The 21,226-nt window shown below is 47.8% G+C and overlaps 1 protein-coding gene across 2 annotated transcripts in view; it reads left to right on the top strand.

Moving 5' to 3' along the window:
• Positions 1-20,937, top strand: part of PLEKHS1 (pleckstrin homology domain containing S1) — a 35,523-nt gene extending 14,586 nt beyond the window's left edge. For both annotated transcript variants that reach the window (XM_044298093.1, XM_044298092.1), the window contains exons 6-17: positions 9,214-9,280; positions 9,353-9,406; positions 9,998-10,075; positions 11,131-11,208; positions 11,478-11,594; positions 11,946-12,044; positions 12,543-12,706; positions 15,054-15,179; positions 15,417-15,518; positions 19,090-19,225; positions 19,792-19,892; positions 20,372-20,937. In XM_044298093.1, coding sequence (XP_044154028.1) covers positions 9,214-9,280; positions 9,353-9,406; positions 9,998-10,075; positions 11,131-11,208; positions 11,478-11,594; positions 11,946-12,044; positions 12,543-12,706; positions 15,054-15,179; positions 15,417-15,518; positions 19,090-19,225; positions 19,792-19,866 — 1,096 coding nt within the window. In that variant the 3' untranslated portion in view covers positions 19,867-19,892; positions 20,372-20,937. The remainder of the gene's footprint in view (positions 1-9,213; positions 9,281-9,352; positions 9,407-9,997; positions 10,076-11,130; positions 11,209-11,477; positions 11,595-11,945; positions 12,045-12,542; positions 12,707-15,053; positions 15,180-15,416; positions 15,519-19,089; positions 19,226-19,791; positions 19,893-20,371) is intronic.
• Positions 20,938-21,226: the final 289 nt, after the last annotated feature.

Genomic DNA, 21,226 nt, shown 5'->3' with positions numbered 1-21,226 from the left:
TCATCGAAATGACCATCCTGCTTCTCTCGCTCCAATGATGATCTCCCTCTTAAAGGCTGTCAGCTGGGCAAAATGTCTTCCAGTCTGTCGTAGAGGGATGCTATCAGACAACCATTCCTCCCCAGGAGGTGCACTACCCAAAAGTAGCCTCTGAGAGCAGAAGGGAAGAACTTTTACACCCTCTTTTGGCAAGACCCAGAATCTAATTAGAAGGCACCTATAATCTTTACAAATGTGCCTGAGACAGAACTGCAGGATGAGTTACAGCAATCTGATATTTCTGAGTGCAGGACTTTGTGTGACCATTTCTCCCCAGGCAGTGGCGTCAGTCACACCTTTATATACTGCACTTACTGGCAGCATGATATCTGCAGTGAGCAATGTCCTAAATGTACTGCAACATGAATGGCAGCCGGACGTGTGGTGCATCACAGAACCTGGTCTCGTGTCTTACTACCTGTTCCATCTATTGCCCCCTGTTATCAGCCATTTCAGGGGAGAGGATGACTGTAGGACAGGAGAATACAGTCTATTGCTCCCTGTTATCAGCCATTTCAGGGGAGAGGATGACTGTAGGACAGGAGAATACAGTCTATTGCCCCCTGTTATCAGCCATGTCAGGGGGGAGGATGACTGTAGGACAGGAGAATACAGTCTATTGCCCCCTGTTATCAGCCATTTCAGGGGAGAGGATGACTGTAGGACAGGAGAATACAGTCTATTGCCCCCTGTTATCAGCCATTTCAGGGGAGAGGATGACTGTAGGACAGGAGAATACAGTCTATTGCCCCCTGTTATCAGCCATTTCAGGGGAGAGGATGACTGTAGGACAGGAGAATACAGTCTATTGCCCCCTGTTATCAGCCATTTCAGGGGAGAGGATGACTGTAGGACAGGAGAATACAGTCTATTGCCCCCTGTTATCAGCCATTTCAGGGGAGAGGATGACTGTAGGACAGGAGAATACAGTCTATTGCCCCCTGTTATCAGCCATTTCAGGGGAGAGGATGACTGTAGGACAGGAGAATACAGTCTATTGCCCCCTGTTATCAGCCATTTCAGAGGAGAGGATGACTGTAGGACAGGAGAATACAGTCTATTGCCCCCTGTTATCAGCCATTTCAGGGGAGAGGATGACTGTAGGACAGGAGAATACAGTCTATTGCCCCCTGTTATCAGCCATTTCAGGGGAGAGGATGACTGTAGGACAGGAGAATACAGTCTATTGCCCCCTGTTATCAGCCCATTTCAGAGGAGAGGATGACTGTAGGACAGGAGAATACAGTCTATTGCCCCCTGTTATCAGCCATTTCAGGGGAGAGGATGACTGTAGGACAGGAGAATACAGTCTATTGCCCCCTGTTATCAGCCATTTCAGGGGAGAGGATGACTGTAGGACAGGAGAATACAGTCTATTGCCCCCTGTTATCAGCCATTTCAGGGGAGAGGATGACTGTAGGACAGGAGAATACAGTCTATTGCTCCCCTGTTATCAGCCATTTCAGGGAGAGGATGACTGTAGGACAGGAGAATACAGTCTATTGCCCCCTGTTATCAGCCATTTCAGGGGAGAGGATGACTGTAGGACAGGAGAATACAGTCTATTGCCCCCTGTTATCAGCCATTTCAGGGGAGAGGATGACTGTAGGACAGGAGAATACAGTCTATTGCCCCCTGTTATCAGCCATTTCAGGGGAGAGGATGACTGTAGGACAGGAGAATACAGTCTATTGCCCCCTGTTATCAGCCATTTCAGGGGAGAGGATGACTGTAGGACAGGAGAATACAGTCTATTGCCCCCTGTTATCAGCCATTTCAGGGGAGAGGATGACTGTAGGACAGGAGAATACAGTCTATTGCCCCCTGTTATCAGCCATTTCAGGGGAGAGGATGACTGTAGGACAGGAGAATACAGTCTATTGCCCCCTGTTATCAGCCATTTCAGGGGAGAGGATGACTGTAGGACAGGAGAATACAGTCTATTGCCCCCTGTTATCAGCCATTTCAGAGGAGAGGATGACTGTAGGACAGGAGAATACAGTCTATTGCCCCCTGTTATCAGCCATTTCAGGGGAGAGGATGACTGTAGGACAGGAGAATACAGTCTATTGCCCCCTGTTATCAGCCATTTCAGGGAGAGGATGACTGTAGGACAGGAGAATACAGTCTATTGCCCCCTGTTATCAGCCATTTCAGGGGAGAGGATGACTGTAGGACAGGAGAATACAGTCTATTGCCCCCTGTTATCAGCCATTTCAGGGGAGAGGATGACTGTAGGACAGGAGAATACAGTCTATTGCCCCCTGTTATCAGCCATTTCAGGGGAGAGGATGACTGTAGGACAGGAGAATACAGTCTATTGCCCCCTGTTATCAGCCATTTCAGGGGAGAGGATGACTGTAGGACAGGAGAATACAGTCTATTGCCCCCTGTTATCAGCCATTTCAGGGGAGAGGATGACTGTAGGACAGGAGAATACAGTCTATTGCCCCCTGTTATCAGCCATTTCAGGGGAGAGGATGACTGTAGGACAGGAGAATACAGTCTATTGCCCCCTGTTATCAGCCATTTCAGGGGAGAGGATGACTGTAGGACAGGAGAATACAGTCTATTGCCCCCTGTTATCAGCCATTTCAGGGAGAGGATGACTGTAGGACAGGAGAATACAGTCTATTGCCCCTGTTATCAGCCATTTCAGGGGAGAGGATGACTGTAGGACAGGAGAATACAGTCTATTGCCCCCTGTTATCAGCCATTTCAGGGGAGAGGATGACTGTAGGACAGGAGAATACAGTCTATTGCCCCCTGTTATCAGCCATTTCAGGGGAGAGGATGACTGTAGGACAGGAGAATACAGTCTATTGCTCCCTGTTATCAGCCATTTCAGGGGAGAGGATGACTGTAGGACAGGAGAATACAGTCTATTGCCCCCTGTTATCAGCCATTTCAGGGGAGAGGATGACTGTAGGACAGGAGAATACAGTCTATTGCCCCCTGTTATCAGCCATTTCAGGGGAGAGGATGACTGTAGGACAGGAGAATACAGTCTATTGCCCCCTGTTATCAGCCATTTCAGGGGAGAGGATGACTGTAGGACAGGAGAATACAGTCTATTGCTCCCTGTTATCAGCCATTTCAGGGGAGAGGATGACTGTAGGACAGGAGAATACAGTCTATTGCCCCCTGTTATCAGCCATTTCAGGGGAGAGGATGACTGTAGGACAGGAGAATACAGTCTATTGCTCCCTGTTATCAGCCATTTCAGGGGAGAGGATGACTGTAGGACAGGAGAATACAGTCTATTGCCCCCTGTTATCAGCCATTTCAGGGGAGAGGATGACTGTAGGACAGGAGAATACAGTCTATTGCCCCTGTTATCAGCCATTTCAGGGGAGAGGATGACTGTAGGACAGGAGAATACAGTCTATTGCCCCCTGTTATCAGCCATTTCAGGGGAGAGGATGACTGTAGGACAGGAGAATACAGTCTATTGCCCCCTGTTATCAGCCATTTCAGGGGAGAGGATGACTGTAGGACAGGAGAATACAGTCTATTGCCCCCTGTTATCAGCCATTTCAGGGGAGAGGATGACTGTAGGACAGGAGAATACAGTCTATTGCTCCCTGTTATCAGCCATTTCAGGGGAGAGGATGACTGTAGGACAGGAGAATACAGTCTATTGCCCCCTGTTATCAGCCATTTCAGGGGAGAGGATGACTGTAGGACAGGAGAATACAGTCTATTGCCCCCTGTTATCAGCCATTTCAGGGGAGAGGATGACTGTAGGACAGGAGAATACAGTCTATTGCCCCCTGTTATCAGCCATTTCAGGGGAGAGGATGACTGTAGGACAGGAGAATACAGTCTATTGCCCCCTGTTATCAGCCATTTCAGGGGAGAGGATGACTGTAGGACAGGAGAATACAGTCTATTGCCCCCTGTTATCAGCCATTTCAGGGGAGAGGATGACTGTAGGACAGGAGAATACAGTCTATTGCCCCCTGTTATCAGCCATTTCAGGGGAGAGGATGACTGTAGGACAGGAGAATACAGTCTATTGCCCCCTGTTATCAGCCATTTCAGGGGAGAGGATGACTGTAGGACAGGAGAATACAGTCTATTGCCCCTGTTATCAGCCATTTCAGGGGAGAGGATGACTGTAGGACAGGAGAATACAGTCTATTGCCCCCTGTTATCAGCCATTTCAGGGAGAGGATGACTGTAGGACAGGAGAATACAGTCTATTGCCCCCTGTTATCAGCCATTTCAGGGGAGAGGATGACTGTAGGACAGGAGAATACAGTCTATTGCTCCCTGTTATCAGCCATTTCAGGGGAGAGGATGACTGTAGGACAGGAGAATACAGTCTATTGCTCCCTGTTATCAGCCATTTCAGGGGAGAGGATGACTGTAGGACAGGAGAATACAGTCTATTGCTCCCTGTTATCAGCCATTTCAGGGGAGAGGATGACTGTAGGACAGGAGAATACAGTCTATTGCCCCCTGTTATCAGCCATTTCAGGGGAGAGGATGACTGTAGGACAGGAGAATACAGTCTATTGCCCCCTGTTATCAGCCATTTCAGGGGAGAGGATGACTGTAGGACAGGAGAATACAGTCTATTGCCCCCTGTTATCAGCCATTTCAGGGTGAGGATGACTGTAGAACAGGAGAATACAGTCTATTGCCCCCTGTTATCAGCCATTTCAGACTGGGGAGAGGATGACTGTAGGACAGGAGAATACAGTCTATTGCCCCCTGTTATCAGCCATTTCAGGGTGAGGATGACTGTAGAACAGGAGAATACAGTCTATTGCCCCCTGTTATCAGCCATGTCAGGGGAGAGGATGACTGTAGGACAGGAGAATACAGTCTATTGCCCCCTGTTATCAGCCATTTCAGGGGAGAGGATGACTGTAGGACAGGAGAAAACAGTCTATTGCCCCCCTGTTATCAGCCATTTCAGGGGAGAGGATGACTGTAGGACAGGAGAATACAGTCTATTGCCCCCTGTTATCAGCCATGTCAGGGGAGAGGATGACTGTAGGACAGGAGAATACAGTCTATTGCTCCCTGTTATCAGCCATGTCAGGGGAGAGGATGACTGTAGGACAGGAGAATAGTCATCTGCAGTCAGTGTTATCCAGGTGCAGAACCCCCAGCCGCTCTTCTTATAATGCTCCTGCACTAATATAAGCTCCATACTACAGGGCTCGAGGCTTTTACTCCTTTATTATCCTGTAGGTTGGCTCTTGGTTTAGTCCCACTCATACAGCTGAGGATTTATAAAAACATATCCAGACTAGACCATCTTGTGTGACTAGTTCCATCAGCAGCACAGATCTCTCTCCTGTCCTGATGCTTGTATATACTGTAGAGCAGCTTCTCGCTATGGCCTTGCCTTCTTGATAGCGGCGCTGACTGCGGCTGGACAGTTATTCAGCGCTCTGGGAAGACAGGACGATCATACACTGTCGGCACTCGCCGTCTGTCTCTCCAATCCAGTAGATCTGGTCATTTATAGGATTACATGAGGCAGCAGTGAGCCCAGCGTCTTCACAGTTCAGTACTGCGCTGCGAAGATGGAGAAAGTGCTGCTATGGGACACTTCAGAGGAATTTCCCTAGAAATGTACAAATTTGCTAAAAAAAAGAATATTAGAAAAACATTTTTGTATTACTGTCCCTACAAATTAGAAGAAAAATTAGTGAATGGCAGTTACCCTGTAATGGACTTTACATTACGTCTCTCTCCGTGCTATGACATGGAATATGGCAATTCCCTGGATTGTGGTGTGTAATATGGAAGTACCCCAGACCATGACATGTAGTATTTCAGTACCCCGGACCGTGATGTTTAATATTGCAGAACCCTAGATGGTGATACAGTATGTAATATGGCAGTATCCCAGACAGTGATGTGTAATATGACAGTATCCCGGACCGTGACGTGTAATATGACAGTATCCCAGACCGTGATGTGTAATATGACAGTAACCCAGACCGTGACATGTAATATGACAGTATCCCGGACCGTGACGTGTAATATGACAGTATCCTGCACCATGACGTGTAATATGACAGTATCCCGGACTGTGACGTGTAATATGACAGTATCCCGGACCGTGACATGTAATATGACAGTATCCCGGACCGTGACATGTAATATGACAGTATCCCGGACCGTGACATGTAATATGACAGTATCCCGGACCGTGACATGTAATATGACAGTATCCCGGACCGTGACATGTAATATGACAGTATCCCGGACCGTGACGTGTAATACGATAGTATCCCGCACCATTACGTGTAATATGACAGTATCTCGCACCGTGACGTGTAATATGACAGTATCCTGCACCATGACGTGTAATATGACAGTATCCCGGACTGTGACGTGTAATATGACAGTATCCTGCACCGTGACGTGTAATATGACAGTATCCCGGACCGTGACATGTAATATGACAGTATCCCGGACCGTGACATGTAATATGACAGTATCCCGGACCGTGACATGTAATATGACAGTATCCCGGACCGTGACATGTAATATGACAGTATCCTGCACCGTGACGTGTAATATGACAGTATCCTGCACCACGGCGTGTAATATGACAGTATCCAGCACCATGACGTCTAATATGACAGTATCCTGCACCATGACGTCTAATATAACAGTATCCTGCACCATGACATGTAATATGACAGTATCCCGCACCGTGACGTGTAATATGACAGTATCCTGCACCATGACGTGTAATATGACAGTATCCTGCACCATGACGTGTAATATGACAGTATCCTGCACCGTGACGTGTAATATGACAGTATCCTGCACCACGGCGTGTAATATGACAGTATCCCGCACCGTGACGTGTAATATGACAGTATCCCGCACCGTGACGTGTAATATGACAGTATCCCGGACAGTGACGTGTAATATGACAGTATCCCGGACAGTGACGTGTAATATGACAGTATCCTGCACCATGATGTGTAATATGACAGTATCCCGCACCGTGACGTGTAATATGACAGTATCCCGGACCGTGACGTGTAATATGACAGTATCCTGCACCACGATGTGTAATATGACAGTATACCGGACCGTGACGTGTAATATGACAGTATCCTGCACCATGACGTGTAATATGACAGTATCCCGCACCGTGACGTGTAATATGACAGTATCCCGCACCATGACGTGTAATATGACAGTATCCCGCACCGTGACGTGTAATATGACAGTATCCCGCACCGTGACGTGTAATATGACAGTATCCCGCACCATGACGTGTAATATGACAGTATCCTGCACCATGATGTGTAATATGACAGTATCCCGCACCGTGACGTGTAATATGACAGTATCCCGGACCGTGACGTGTAATATGACAGTATCCTGCACCATGACGTGTAATATGACAGTATCCCGCATCATGACGTGTAATATGACAGTATCCCGCACCGTGACGTGTAATATAACAGTATCCCGCACCGCGACGTGTAATATGACAGTATCCCGCACCGTGACGTGTAATATGACAGTATCCCGCACCATGACGTGTAATATGACAGTATCCCGCACCGTGACGTGTAATATGACAGTATCCCGGACCGTGACGTGTAATATGACAGTATCCTGCACCATGACGTGTAATATGACAGTATCCCGCACCGTGCCGTGTAATATGACAGTATCCCGCATCATGACGTGTAATATGACAGTATCCCGCACCGTGACGTGTAATATAACAGTATCCCGCACCGTGACGTGTAATATGACAGTATCCCGCACCGTGACGTGTAATATGACAGTATCCCGCACCATGACGTGTAATATGACAGTATCCCGCACCGTGACGTGTAATATGACAGTATCCCGGACCGTGACGTGTAATATGACAGTATCCTGCACCATGACGTATAATATGACAGTATCCCGCACCGTGCCGTGTAATATGACAGTATCCCGCATCATGACGTGTAATATGACAGTATCCCGCACCGTGACGTGTAATATAACAGTATCCCGCACCGTGACGTGTAATATGACAGTATCCCGCACCGTGACGTGTAATATGACAGTATCCCGCACCGTGACGTGTAATATGACAGTATCCCGCACCGTGACGTGTAATATGACAGTATCCCGCACCGTGACGTGTAATATGACAGTATCCCGGACCGTGACGTGTAATATGACAGTATCCTGCACCATGACGTATAATATGACAGTATCCCGCACCGTGACGTGTAATATGACAGTATCCCGCATCATGACGTGTAATATGACAGTATCCCGCACCATGACGTGTAATATGACAGTATCCCGCACCGTGACGTGTAATATGACAGTATCCCGCACCATGACGTGTAATATGACAGTATCCCGCACCGTGACGTGTAATATGACAGTATCCTGCACCGTGATGTGTAATATGACAGTATCCTGCACCGTGATGTGTAATATGACAGTATCCCGCACCTTGACGTGTAATATGACAGTATCTCGCACCGTGACGTGTAATATGACAGTATCCCGCACCGTGACATGTAATATGACAGTATCCCGCACCATGACGTGTAATATGACAGTATCCTGGACAGTGACGTGTAATATGACAGTATCCTGCACCGTGACGTGTAATATGACAGTATCCTGCACCGTGACGTGTAATATGACAGTATCCTGCACCGTGACGTGTAATATGACAGTATCCCGCACCGTGACGTGTAATATGACAGTATCCCGCACCGTGACGTGTAATATGACAGTATCCCGCACCGTGACGTGTAATATGACAGTATCCCGCACCATGATGTGTAATATGACAGTATCCTGCACCGTGATGTGTAATATGACAGTATCCCGCACCGTGACGTGTAATATGACAGTATCCTGCACCGTGATGTGTAATATGACAGTATCCTGCACCGTGATGTGTAATATGACAGTATCCCGCACCATGACGTGTAATATGACAGTATCTCGCACCGTGACGTGTAATATGACAGTATCCCGCACCGTGACGTGTAATATTACAGTATCCCGCACCGTGACGTGTAATATGACAGTATCCCGCACCGTGACGTGTAATATGACAGTATCCCGCACCGTGACGTGTAATATGACAGTATCCCGCACCGTGACGTGTAATATGGAATTCCTCGGTTTGCATCTTAAGGGCTATTGTTTCTCACACAGGGAAAACATTGCCGAGTGGCAGAAATATCTGACAGACGCCTGGATGAAGACCCACCAGAAAGTGACAGTAAGTGGCCCTTAGTATGTGACCTCCACGCCCCAGAAACTGTATATGTAATACTATGTATTCTTGTTTAAGATTGAAGGACCCACGCGTACGTCTGCAAGTCCGCTGGCAGTCATTCCGGATCAGGTAAGACGCCCCCTAGTGGAGGGCATTCCCGAGGGCAGGATTAGATTATGGGAGCTGCCAGAAAGGGTTTGCATAACGTTAGGAAATGATGGAATGCACACGGCAGTCACCTGCGTGACAGACCTACCACCTATCACATAGGAGCCCCCGGTACATTACAGTCAGCACACCCTGAATATGCCATCTGCCACGTCAGGGACAACAAATGCCACGTGGCATGCGCCACCAGCTATCTGCAACCAATTGTTTACTGCTTCAGAGCAAAGAAAAGAATAAAGAATCTTTGTATGTAATCTCTTCCACTTTGTGTATGAGGCTTCGATACAGACCTACTTGTCTCCATGGCAACAGACTACAGATCCTGTGTAGTCAGCCTACTTCTCTGTTACTCTGATAACCTCCAAGGAACAAAACATGACGGCAGGATCAGACTACACGGGTTGTATTGTAGTCTGTACACATGAAGACACGTAGGTCTGCATAGGAGCTGTGTACTCAAAACGGTGGTATATTTTTAGATGAGACTGTATCAGAGAAATGTGTAATTCTGGTCTGACATGGGCACTTTCTTCTGGTTATGCACATTTACAGAACCCTCTGCAGGAAGAAGTAACGAGGCCCAAATCATATCCTACCGATTATCCGCGCACCGAAACGTTGTTGGTCGAGGTAAGACACAAAGGAATGAGACGTCTTGGAGCCCGATGTCTCTGACCCACACAAAGCACAAGACACTTTGTTACCTGCAGGAAAACGAGATCTCAGGGGTTAGAGAGACCGCTCCGGACCCTCGTCTTTATCATTGACTTCTGGTGTGTCATTCAGCCTCATTACCACAGGTGTATAACATCCAGCCTCTAGCCATGCAGTCTACCATTACCACAGTGTATAACATCCAGCCTCTAGCTGTGCAGTCTACCATTACCACAGTGTATAACATCCAGCCTCTAGCCATGCAGTCTACCATTACCACAGTGTATAACATCCAGCCTCTAGCCATGCAGTCTACCATTACCACAGTGTATAACATCCAGCCTCTAGCCATGCAGTCTACCATTACCACAGTGTATAACATCCAGCCTCTAGCCATGCAGTCTACCATTACCACAGTGTATAACATCCAGCCTCTAGCCATGCAGTCTACCATTACCACAGTGTATAACATCCAGCCTCTAGCCATGCAGTCTACCATTACCACAGTGTATAACATCCAGCCTCTAGCCATGCAGTCTACCATTACCACAGTGTATAACATCCAGCCTCTAGCCGTGCAGTCTACCATTACCACAGTGTATAACATCCAGCCTCCTAGCCATGCAGTCTACCATTACCACAGCGTATAACATCCAGCCGTTAGCCGTGCAGTCTGCCATTACCACAGTGTATAACATCCAGCGTCTAGCCGTGCAGTCTGCCATTACCACAGGTGTATAACATCCAGCCTCTAGCCATGCAGTCTACCATTACCACAGTGTATAACATCCAGCCTCCAGCCACTGATCTCATTAAATAACTCTGCTCACCTGATACATCATGGGTTGATAGTTGCACCCGCTGTTAAACATGATAGTAGGATGCCAGCAGTGCAGAATCACAGCCCCTTTTGCTTCCCAATAATGCTGACTGTACCCCCCTAATGACTTAGTCACCTAGGAAACAATGTGGATGCAGGAAGGGGCGATTAAGGAGGCACCAAGTATAACCTCCATGATGTTTGTCTGCAGGATCCGAACAGGAAGAGATGCCACACCGAGGGCTGGAAGGGAAATCGGTCGACCCCCAACAACTACAGAGAATTTAAGGTGAACATATACAGCAGCCAATCTGAAAAAGCAGGGCTGCAGTGTAAAGCACAGGGGGAGGCACAGTACAGCATTCTGAACCTTGAGACAAGTGGTGGAATCCAGAATAGCCAATGCAGCCGAGCTGGAATCACTAATAATACTTGTGACCTCCTGGAGCAGTGCTGCAGTGTATAGCATGGGAGAGTGGCAGCCTGAGATGAGGCAGGCGGACAACACAGGGGTATCCCAGTCATATAATGCAAGCACTAATATTGCCCTTCATCTAGGATGTAATCTCGGAAGAGCAGGACAGCAATACGCTGCCAGTCTATAGCCAAACTCCATCAGGCGAGTACCATCAGCCGCAGGAAGCGAGGAGATACTCATCAGCAGCTTCACCACAGGTATCCATTACCCCCCACCCACCAGGATGTAATTCTGTGCTATTATATTATATCTCCATCCTTCTATATTGACAGGAGCTTATTTCAATGAAATGCCTTGATACAATCCCTGCAGCCACCACTAGGGGGAGCTCATTCTGCACATGTAAGCAATATGGAATTTAGTAATCCTTCCATATGTAGCCCCCTAGTGGTCACTGCCAGAACTGCATCTTGCATCTATGACTATGCAGGGGATTTGGAGCTCTGTATCAGAAAATAACATGTCTGAAGACATTAATATCAACAGAGAAAGGTGGAGATTCCCTTTAATGACTGCGCCAACGCTCAGCTCTTCTGTGTTGTTCACAGGATGATCCAGAGAGACGCAGGTTCAGTGACGACATGGCGGATCCAGCGTACGGCAGCGAACAGGAGTCCATTTATGACACGCCCCGATCCATACCCCTGGTACATAAGATGACTCCACGTCCTGGGACCACCATTATGGCTGCTCCCACCCAATCTACAATCATCTGTAGTGATGAATTCAGGAGGAAGGAAAGCTGGGTGGTGACCCCGGTGCAGCTGTGATAGAAAATAAAGGGGCTATCCTTACATAGATGAGGGTCCCAGAGGCTGAGCGGGAGTAGGGATGACGGGGGCGCCGAGCTTGTGCCCTCCACTGAGATCTATGGGGGCTATTGTTATATTGCAAAGAGGATGTCCGGGAGCCTCACCCCCCAGGGGTGCACCACCAATGAGGCCGGGCGCAGCAAGAGGGGGCAGCCATGGGCAATGAGCGCTTTTATTGTGGCAAAGGGGTTCGGTTAAGAAATGAACATTGGGGGGGGGGGGGGGGGGCAGAAAGGCTAGGAGCACCCCTGACGGTCAGACACTGGCTCACGGTCCCCATCACCCCGCGCTCTGATGTCTTCCAGGGTTTCAGTCTCTTTCCATTCTCCACAGAAAATGATTGACTCTCAAGAATCACAGAAGGAAATGGAAGCAGAAGAGGAATCGGGGGAGGAAGAGGAGGAATCGGGGGAGGAAGAGGAGGAATCGGGGGAGGAAGAGGAGACCAGTGACCTGGGATCTGAGGAGGTCGGAGTCTACGAGCAGATGTCCTCCTTGTAAGAAACTTCTTCCTACTGTCATAAGCGGCATTCTCAGTGATGTCACCGCTGATCTCTAGTGATGGATAGGCGGCATTCTCAGTGATGTCACCGCTGATCTCTAGTGATGGATAGGCGGCATTCTCAGTGATGTCGACGCTGATCTCTAGTGAATGGATAGGCTGCATTCTCAGTGATGTCACCGCTGATCTCTAGTGAATGGATAGGCTGCATTCTCAGTGATGTCACTGCTGATCTCTAGTGTTGGATAGGCTGCATTTTGCATTTTCAGTGATGTCACCGTTGATCTCTAGTGAAGGATAGGCTGCATTCTCAGTGATGTCACCGCTGATCTCTAGTGAATGGATAGGCTGCATTCTCAGTGATGTCACCGCTGATCTCTAGTGATGGATAGGCGGCATTCTCAGTGATGTCACCGCTGATCTCTAGTGAATGGATAGGCTGCATTCTCAGTGATGTCACTGCTGATCTCTAGTGATGGAGAGGCTGCATTTTGCATTTTCAGTGATGTCACCGCTGATCTCTAGTGAATGGATAGGCTGCATTCTCAGTGATGTCACCGCTGATCTCTAGTGAATGGATAGGCTGCATTCTCAGTGATGTCACTGCTGATCTCTAGTGATGGATAGGCTGCATTTTGCATTTTCAGTGATGTCACCGCTGATCTCTAGTGAATGGATAGGCTGCATTCTCAGTGATGTCACCGCTGATCTCTAGTGAATGGATAGGCTGCATTCTCAGTGATGTCACCGCTGATCTCTAGTGAATGGATAGGCTGCATTCTCAGTGATGTCACCGCTGATCTCTAGTGAATGGATAGGCTGCATTCTCAGTGATGTCACCGCTGATCTCTAGTGAATGGATAGGCTGCATTCTCAGTGATGTCACTGCTGATCTCTAGTGAATGGATAGGCGGCATTCCCAGTGGTGTCACCGCTGATCTCTAGTGAATGGATAGGCGGGATTCTCAGTGATGTCACCGCTGATCTCTAGTGATGGATAGGCGGCATTCTCAGTGATGTCAGAGCTGATCTCTAGTGATGGATAGGCGGCATTCTTAGTGATATCACCGCTGATCTCTAGTGATGGATAGGCGGCATTCTGAGTGATGTCACCGCTGATCTCTAGTGATGGAGAGGCGGCATTCTCAGTGATGTCACCGCTGATCTCTAGTGATGATAGGTGGCATTCTTAGTGATGCCACCGCTGATCTCTAGTGAATGGATAGGCGGCATTCTCAGTGAAGTCACCGCTGATCTCTAGTGATGGATAGGCGGCATTCTCAGTGATGTCAGAGCTGATCTCTAGTGATGGATAGGCGGCATTCTCAGTGATGTCAGAGCTGATCTCTAGTGATGGATAGGCGGCATTCTTAGTGATGTCACCGCTGATCTCTAGTGATGGATAGGCGGCATTCTGAGTGATGTCACCGCTGATCTCTAGTGATGGAGAGGCGGCATTCTCAGTGATGTCACCGCTGATCTCTAGTGATGATAGGTGGCATTCTTAGTGATGTCACCGCTGATCTCTAGTGAATGGATAGGCTGCATTCTTAGTGATGTCACCGCTGATCTCTAGTGATGGATAGGCTGCATTCTTAGTGATGTCACCGCTGATCTCTAGTGATGGATAGGCTGCATTCTCAGTGATGTCACCGCTGATCTCTAGTGATGGATAGGCGGCATTCTCAGTGATGTCACCGCTGATCTCTAGTGATGGATAGGCGGCATTCTGAGTGATGTCACCGCTGATCTCTAGTGATGGATAGGCGGCATTCTCAGTGATGTCAGAGCTGATCTCTAGTGATGGATAGGCTGCATTCTTAGTGATGTCACCGCTGATCTCTAGTGATGGATAGGCTGCATTCTCAGTGATGTCACCGCTGATCTCTAGTGATGGAGAGGCGGCATTCTCAGTGATGTCACCGCTGATCTCTAGTGATGATAGGTGGCATTCTTAGTGATGTCACTGCTGATCTCTAGTGATGATAGGTGGCATTCTTAGTGATGTCACCGCTGATCTCTAGTGATGGATAGGCTGCATTCTCAGTGATGTCACCGCTGATCTCTAGTGATGGATAGGCGGCATTCTCAGTGATGTCACCGCTGATCTCTAGTGTTGGATAGGCTGCATTCTCAGTGATGTCACCGCTGATCTCTAGTGATGGATAGGCTGCATTCTCAGTGATGTCACCGCTGATCTCTAGTGATGGATAGGCGGCATTCTTAGTGATGTCACCGCTGATCTCTAGTGATGGATAGGCAGTATTCTGAGTGTACACATATAGCAGTACTAGGTGCGGCGAGTATATTGCTCGGAGCGTTCTGACGTGTGCGCTTTTCAGGGTCATTGACGAGGTCGCTCATGTGCCTTTGAAGCCGCCGCGAAACTTCAAACCTTCACCAAGAAGCAGGAACTTGAAGAGCAGGAGAAGCCAGCTGAAGAAAGCGCAGATCCTGAAAATGATGTAGTAAGTACGTCCGAAAAAACTGCTGCTGATCCCGCTCCGACAGAGGCGGTCACCCAGCTTTCCCAGGCTCCTGAACGGCAGAGGTGCCTCGCCATGCAATCCACCCCTACAGTGACATGAACTGCGGCAGTGGTGCCAGGACTGTGCCGCCCGCTCAGAGCCAGGCAGCTGCTGGAAAGCGTAGATGGCAGGATCCGACCTCTATTAATTAGAACTTTCTGCCTCGATTTCTTTCAGTGAGCGGAGCAGCGATTCTGACCTGGTACCGGTCACCGTTATGGTGCCCACAGAACATCTGCAGAAGTACCTGGGACTTCAGGAGGTCGGAGATCGCTTGTGGTGAGACTGTCAGGAGTCCTCCGCACATCCACCATACAGAACCCACGTAGCAGAGCCGCACAGTAATCACTGCAGAATCGTACACTGCCCAACGAAAACTGCCACATAACAGTACCAGGTGTCGTGCTTGTATAATACCGCACATATAACAGTACCCACCAACCTACCTGTATAACAGTACCAGGCGTCGTGCTTGTATAATACCGCACATATAACAGTACCCACCAACCTACCTGTATAACAGTACCAGGCATCAAGCTTGTATAATACCGCACATATAACAGTACCTGCCAACCTACCTGTATAACAGTACCAGGCGTCGTGCTTGTATAATACCGCACATATAACAGTACCCACCAACCTACCTGTATAACAGTACCAGGCGTCGTGCTTGTATAATACCGCACATATACAGGTAGGTTGGCGGGTACTATTATATGTGCGGTATTATACAAGCACTATGCCTGGTACTGTTATACATGTAGGTTGGCGGGTACTATTATAACAGTACTCACCAACCTACCTGTATAATAGTACCAGGCGTAGTGCTTGTATAATACTGCACATATAACAGTACCCACCAACCTACCTGTATAATAGTACCAGGCGTCGTGCTTGTATAATACTGCACCTACAGTTAGGTCCATAAATATTGGGACATGGACACAATGTAACATTTCTGGCTCTATACACGACCACAATGGATGTGAAATGAAACGGACAAGATGTGCTTTACCTGCAGACTGTCAGCTTTACCTGCAGACTGTCGGCTTTACCTGCAGACTGTCGGCTTTACCTGCAGACTGTCGGCTGTACCTGCAGACTGTCGGCTTTACCTGCAGACTGTCGGCTTTACCTGCAGACTGTCAGCTTTACCCGCAGACTGTCAGCGTTACCCGCAGACTGTCAGCTGTACCTGCAGACTGTCGGCTTTACCTGCAGACTGTCAGCTTTACCTGCAGACTGTCGGCTGTACCTGCAGACTGTCGGCTTTACCTGCAGACTGTCGGCTTTACCTGCAGACTGTCGGCTTTACCTGCAGACTGTCAGCTTTACCCGCAGACTGTCAGCGTTACCCGCACACTGTCAGCGTTACCCGCAGACTGTCAGCTTTACCCGCAGACTGTCAGCTCTACCTGCAGACTGTCAGCTCTACCTGCACACTGTCAGCTCTACCTGCAGACTGTCAGCTTTACCTGCAGACTGTCAGCTTTACCTGCAGACTGTCAGCTCTACCTGCAGACTGTCAGCTTTACCTGCAGACTGTCAGCTTTACCTGCACACTGTCAGCTGTAATCTGAGGGGATTTACATCCACATCAGGGGAACGGTGCAGGAATTACAGCAGTTTGCATCTGTACCTCCCACTTGTTAAGGGACCAGAAGTAATGGGACGATTGTCTTCTCGGCTGTCCCGTGGCCGGGTGTGTGTTATTCCCTCATTATCCCAATTACAATGAGCAGATAAAAGGTCCAGAGGTCATTTCCAGTCGGCTATTTGCTATTTGCATTTGGAATCTGTTGCTGTCAACTCTCAAGATGAGATCCAAAGACTATCAGTGAAGCCATCATTAGGCTGAAAAACACAACAAACCCATCAGAGAGATAGCAAAAACACCAGGCGCGGCCAAAACAACTGCTTGGAACATTCTTAAAAAGAAGGAACGCACCGGTGAGCTCAGCAACACCACAAGACCCGGAAGACCACGGGAAACAACTGTGGTGGATGAGCGAAAAATTCTTTCCCTGGTGAAGAAAACACCCTTCACAACAGTTGGCCAGATCAAGAACACTCTCCAGGAGGTAGGTGTATGTGTGTCAAAGTCACCAATCAGGAGAAGACTTCACCAGAGTGAATACAGAGGGTTCACCACAAGATGGAAACCATTGGTGAGCCTCAAAAACAGGAAGGTCAGATTAGAGTTTGCCAAACGACATCTAGAAAAGCCTCCACAGTTCTGGAACAACATCCTATGGACAGATGAGACCAAGATCAACTTGTACCAGAGTGATGGGAGGAGAAGAGTATGGAGAAGGAGAGGAACTGCTCATGGTCCTAAGCATACCACCTCATCAGTGAAGCATGGTGGTGGTAGTGTCATGGCGTGGGCATGTATGGTGCCAATGGAACTGCTTCTCTTGTATTTATTGATGATGTGACTGCTGACAAAAGCAGCAGGATGGATTCTGAAGGGTTTCGGGCAATATTATCTGCTCATATTCAGCCCAATGCTTCAGAGCTCATTGGACGGCGCTTCACAGTGCAGATGGACAATGACCCAAAGCATACTGCAAAAGCAACCAAAGAGTTTAAGGGAAGAAGTGGAATGTTCTGCAATGGCCGAGTCAATCCCCGGACCTGAATCCGGTTGAGCATTTCACCTGCTGAAGACAAAACTGAAGGGAAAATGCCCCAAGAACAAGCAGGAACTGTAGACAGTGGCAGTAGAGGCCGGGCAGAGCATCACCAGGGATGAGACCAGCGTCTGGGGATGTCTATGCGTTCCAGACTTCAGGCTGTAACTGACGGCAAAGGATTTGCAACCAAGTATTAAAAAGTGAAAGTTTGATTTATGATTATTATTCTGTCCCATTACTTTTGGTCCCTTGACAAGTGGGAGGCACAGACGCAAACTGCTGTAATTCCTGCACCGTTCACCTGATGTGGATGTAAATTTCCTCAGATTACAGCTGACAGTCTGCAGGTAAAGCTGACAGTCTGCAGGTAGAGCCGACAGTCTGCAGGTAAAGCTGACAGTCTGCAGGTAAAGCTGACAGTCTGCAGGTAGAGCAGTTACAATTGTGTCCATGTCCCAATATTTATGGACCTGACTGTATAATAGTACCAGGTGTAGTGCTTATATACTAGTATATATTAGTCCAACCAAGGTACCTGTATAATAGGACATGGGGTGGTGCCCACATGGCAGAATAGCCATATCAGTGCACAAATGAGTCATCTGGTATCAGTGGCCATATAACCGTATTATTCATTTACTCCAGGGTAATACTGCTCATAATAGTGCCTATATATTAGTACCAGCAATGATCCCTACATACTGGTAGTAACCATATTAGTTTCCATATATTGAAACCAACCATAAAACCCCAAAGTAGTACCATAGTAACCATGTAATATCAATCATAAGTACCCATATAATAGTACCATTAATAATTCCCATACAGTAATACATTAATAATGCTGGCTATGGTTCCCATATAATTATACATATAATAATACCCGTATACAAATGCATATAACAGTACAAATCAGAATACCTAGATAATAATACATATAATAGTGCCAGCCATAGTTCCCATATAATATATAAGTATCAGCCATAGTATTAATATAATAAATATAATAGTACCTTAGTTCACATAATACTACATATAACAGCACCAGTCATAGTCCCCACTATAAGTGCACCGGCCCCAGCCCCCCTATAAGTGCACCGGCCCCCCTATAACAGCCCCAGCCCCCCTATAAGGGCCCCGGCCCCAGTCCCCATACATTGGTGCTACCCTTGCAGTCCACAGTCCCTGACATTCTTCGAATGCTCTTCTCGCAGTGTGTCCAAGTGGAAGGGTCCTCTACACATCGGCTGCTTGTTTCATCATGGCGACCACATCGAGTCCATTAACGGCTTCCGGTCGGGAAGTAAAGATTTTTTCTTCCAGATGTTGAGTCAGTGCATTTCAGATGAGGTGAGATATGAAGAAACGCGCGCCATCCGCTCCAGGGCAGGCAGCATGCTGGCACTAATAGTGCACCACATCAGTAGGATCAGCGACTCCAGCTGCATTGTCTGTTAGTATTGTGTAGTGTTGTGATCAGAGGCTAAAATTACTTTCTAGACCTTTCACCATGCTTTACACTGCAGCTCAGATTAGGCACACACACTCAGCAGGAGGTCAGTGGATGGAATGCTGATTTCCATTACAGTAAAGTCTAAATGTTGGCATCACAGGGATAGCGGAAGCAGCCTGTACGGTAAAGTCACCATCAAGCCCCAGACTGTACCAGATGTGTGCAAGAGCGCCGGTGCATGTCCGACTAACACTGGTCACCGCTGACGGGATCGCAGAGGACTGCACCGATACACTGTAACAAACCCTCAGTGGTTTCAGCAGATCTATACAGGTTTTAATGTTTCCATTTATTGGCAACAAGCAGAGATCTTGAAAATGGTGAGAAGCAGAAGACAAGCCTGTGAGGGTCGCAGCACTTCTCTGGACTGGGGGGGACTTACCTACTGCGCTTCTCTCCCTAGGTCAGTCTGGTGCTGAAGAGGAATATTAAAGCTGACGTTTTCCACCTGGAAGGTTGTAATTGTGAAAGTTCATGATGACGGCGCCTCCTGCAGGAAGAAAGGTGCATCTATATATCAAGATATCTGCAGCACATCTGCTGTATAATACAGAAGGGGAGGGGCTTCCAATCAGCCACGCCCATTATAAAAAGGCATTGTTCCAAAATGTCCCATGAGAAAATGACACTTTGTAGCATTCCGCTGCCGCATGTCTGTGCTTATCCCATTGCTCTGGGGTCTCCATGGTAACATCAACTGTCTGACTGCAGAGCTTCATGTCACGTGACCCCTGCTTCTAGCAACACATTCATGAATGAAGGTCACATGACAGGAAGTCCATGCACAAGAGTTGTTGGTTGAGGTTACCATGGAGACCCCAGAGCAAGCACAACATATACATTATTACAGCACCTGGAACATCAGGGGCAACATCGCTTTTGGGCATTTTTCCCACTGATAACTCTGCCCGGGGAGATGTCACAGCTCTGGGGATATTTTGCCAGTATTCATGGATTCCACGTAATTTATTTTTATTTTGTAGATGTTGGATCCGTAAATGTTACAGTGGACGGGAATGAACCGCACGCACAATACACATAGTACACGGCTTATAACCCATGGGGACCACGAGGAGCAGATCCACGGCGGCCATCATCAGCACATGGATGTCACGGTGTATCCAGCAGCTGATAATCAGGGGGCACACCGACGGATGAAGACACCCAAACTCATCTGGCATCCAGTAATCCGGAAAGTCTAATAAAGACTGAACACAGCAAATCAATGAAGACTGCAGCTGCCTTTCTGCGACCACCTGATAATCCAGAATGATGCGGAATTGAAGGAATTTGTGGCGGCTGTTCAGCAATATAAACTATGAGCAAGCGTGTATAACTACAACTCCCATCATCAGGGTGGGGAACATTGCTTTAAGAAAACATAGTAAAATCCGTCATTATTGGAAGTTTATGGGTGCTGGATTATAGGACAGTAACGGATACAATTCTGTATATCCGTATCCAGGACGTCTTTGTAAATTGTTATCCTTTGTATATAATGTATTTACTGTAAGTATCGCATCAGCCCTGGAATAAAGCGTAGAGCGCAGTGTGTGCCGCGTACCACTAGATGGCAGAATACAACCACTGATAAACTCCCATAAGCTTGGTCGCCCTAATACCAGCGAATACTTCCTTTTACTGTTCCCTTTGACTCGCTCCTATCCCTGCGTTGTGTTCCAGTGTGAACGCTGCCATGTTGCAGACCTCCTGTACGAGAATCTCTCCACTGACTTCAATGGGAAACTTATTCTGCAGAAGAAAATCCACACCCTTATTCCCCACGTAAAAATCTGCAGATTTTCCGCCACGTGTGTATGTGTAGCCCTACAAATGGC

The sequence above is a fragment of the Bufo gargarizans genome, chromosome 6, assembly GCF_014858855.1.
Source record: "Bufo gargarizans isolate SCDJY-AF-19 chromosome 6, ASM1485885v1, whole genome shotgun sequence".
Classification (NCBI taxonomy): Eukaryota; Metazoa; Chordata; class Amphibia; order Anura; family Bufonidae; genus Bufo; species Bufo gargarizans.
Note: the sequence above shows the minus strand (reverse complement) of the source record. Positions and strands in the feature narration are given on the sequence as shown.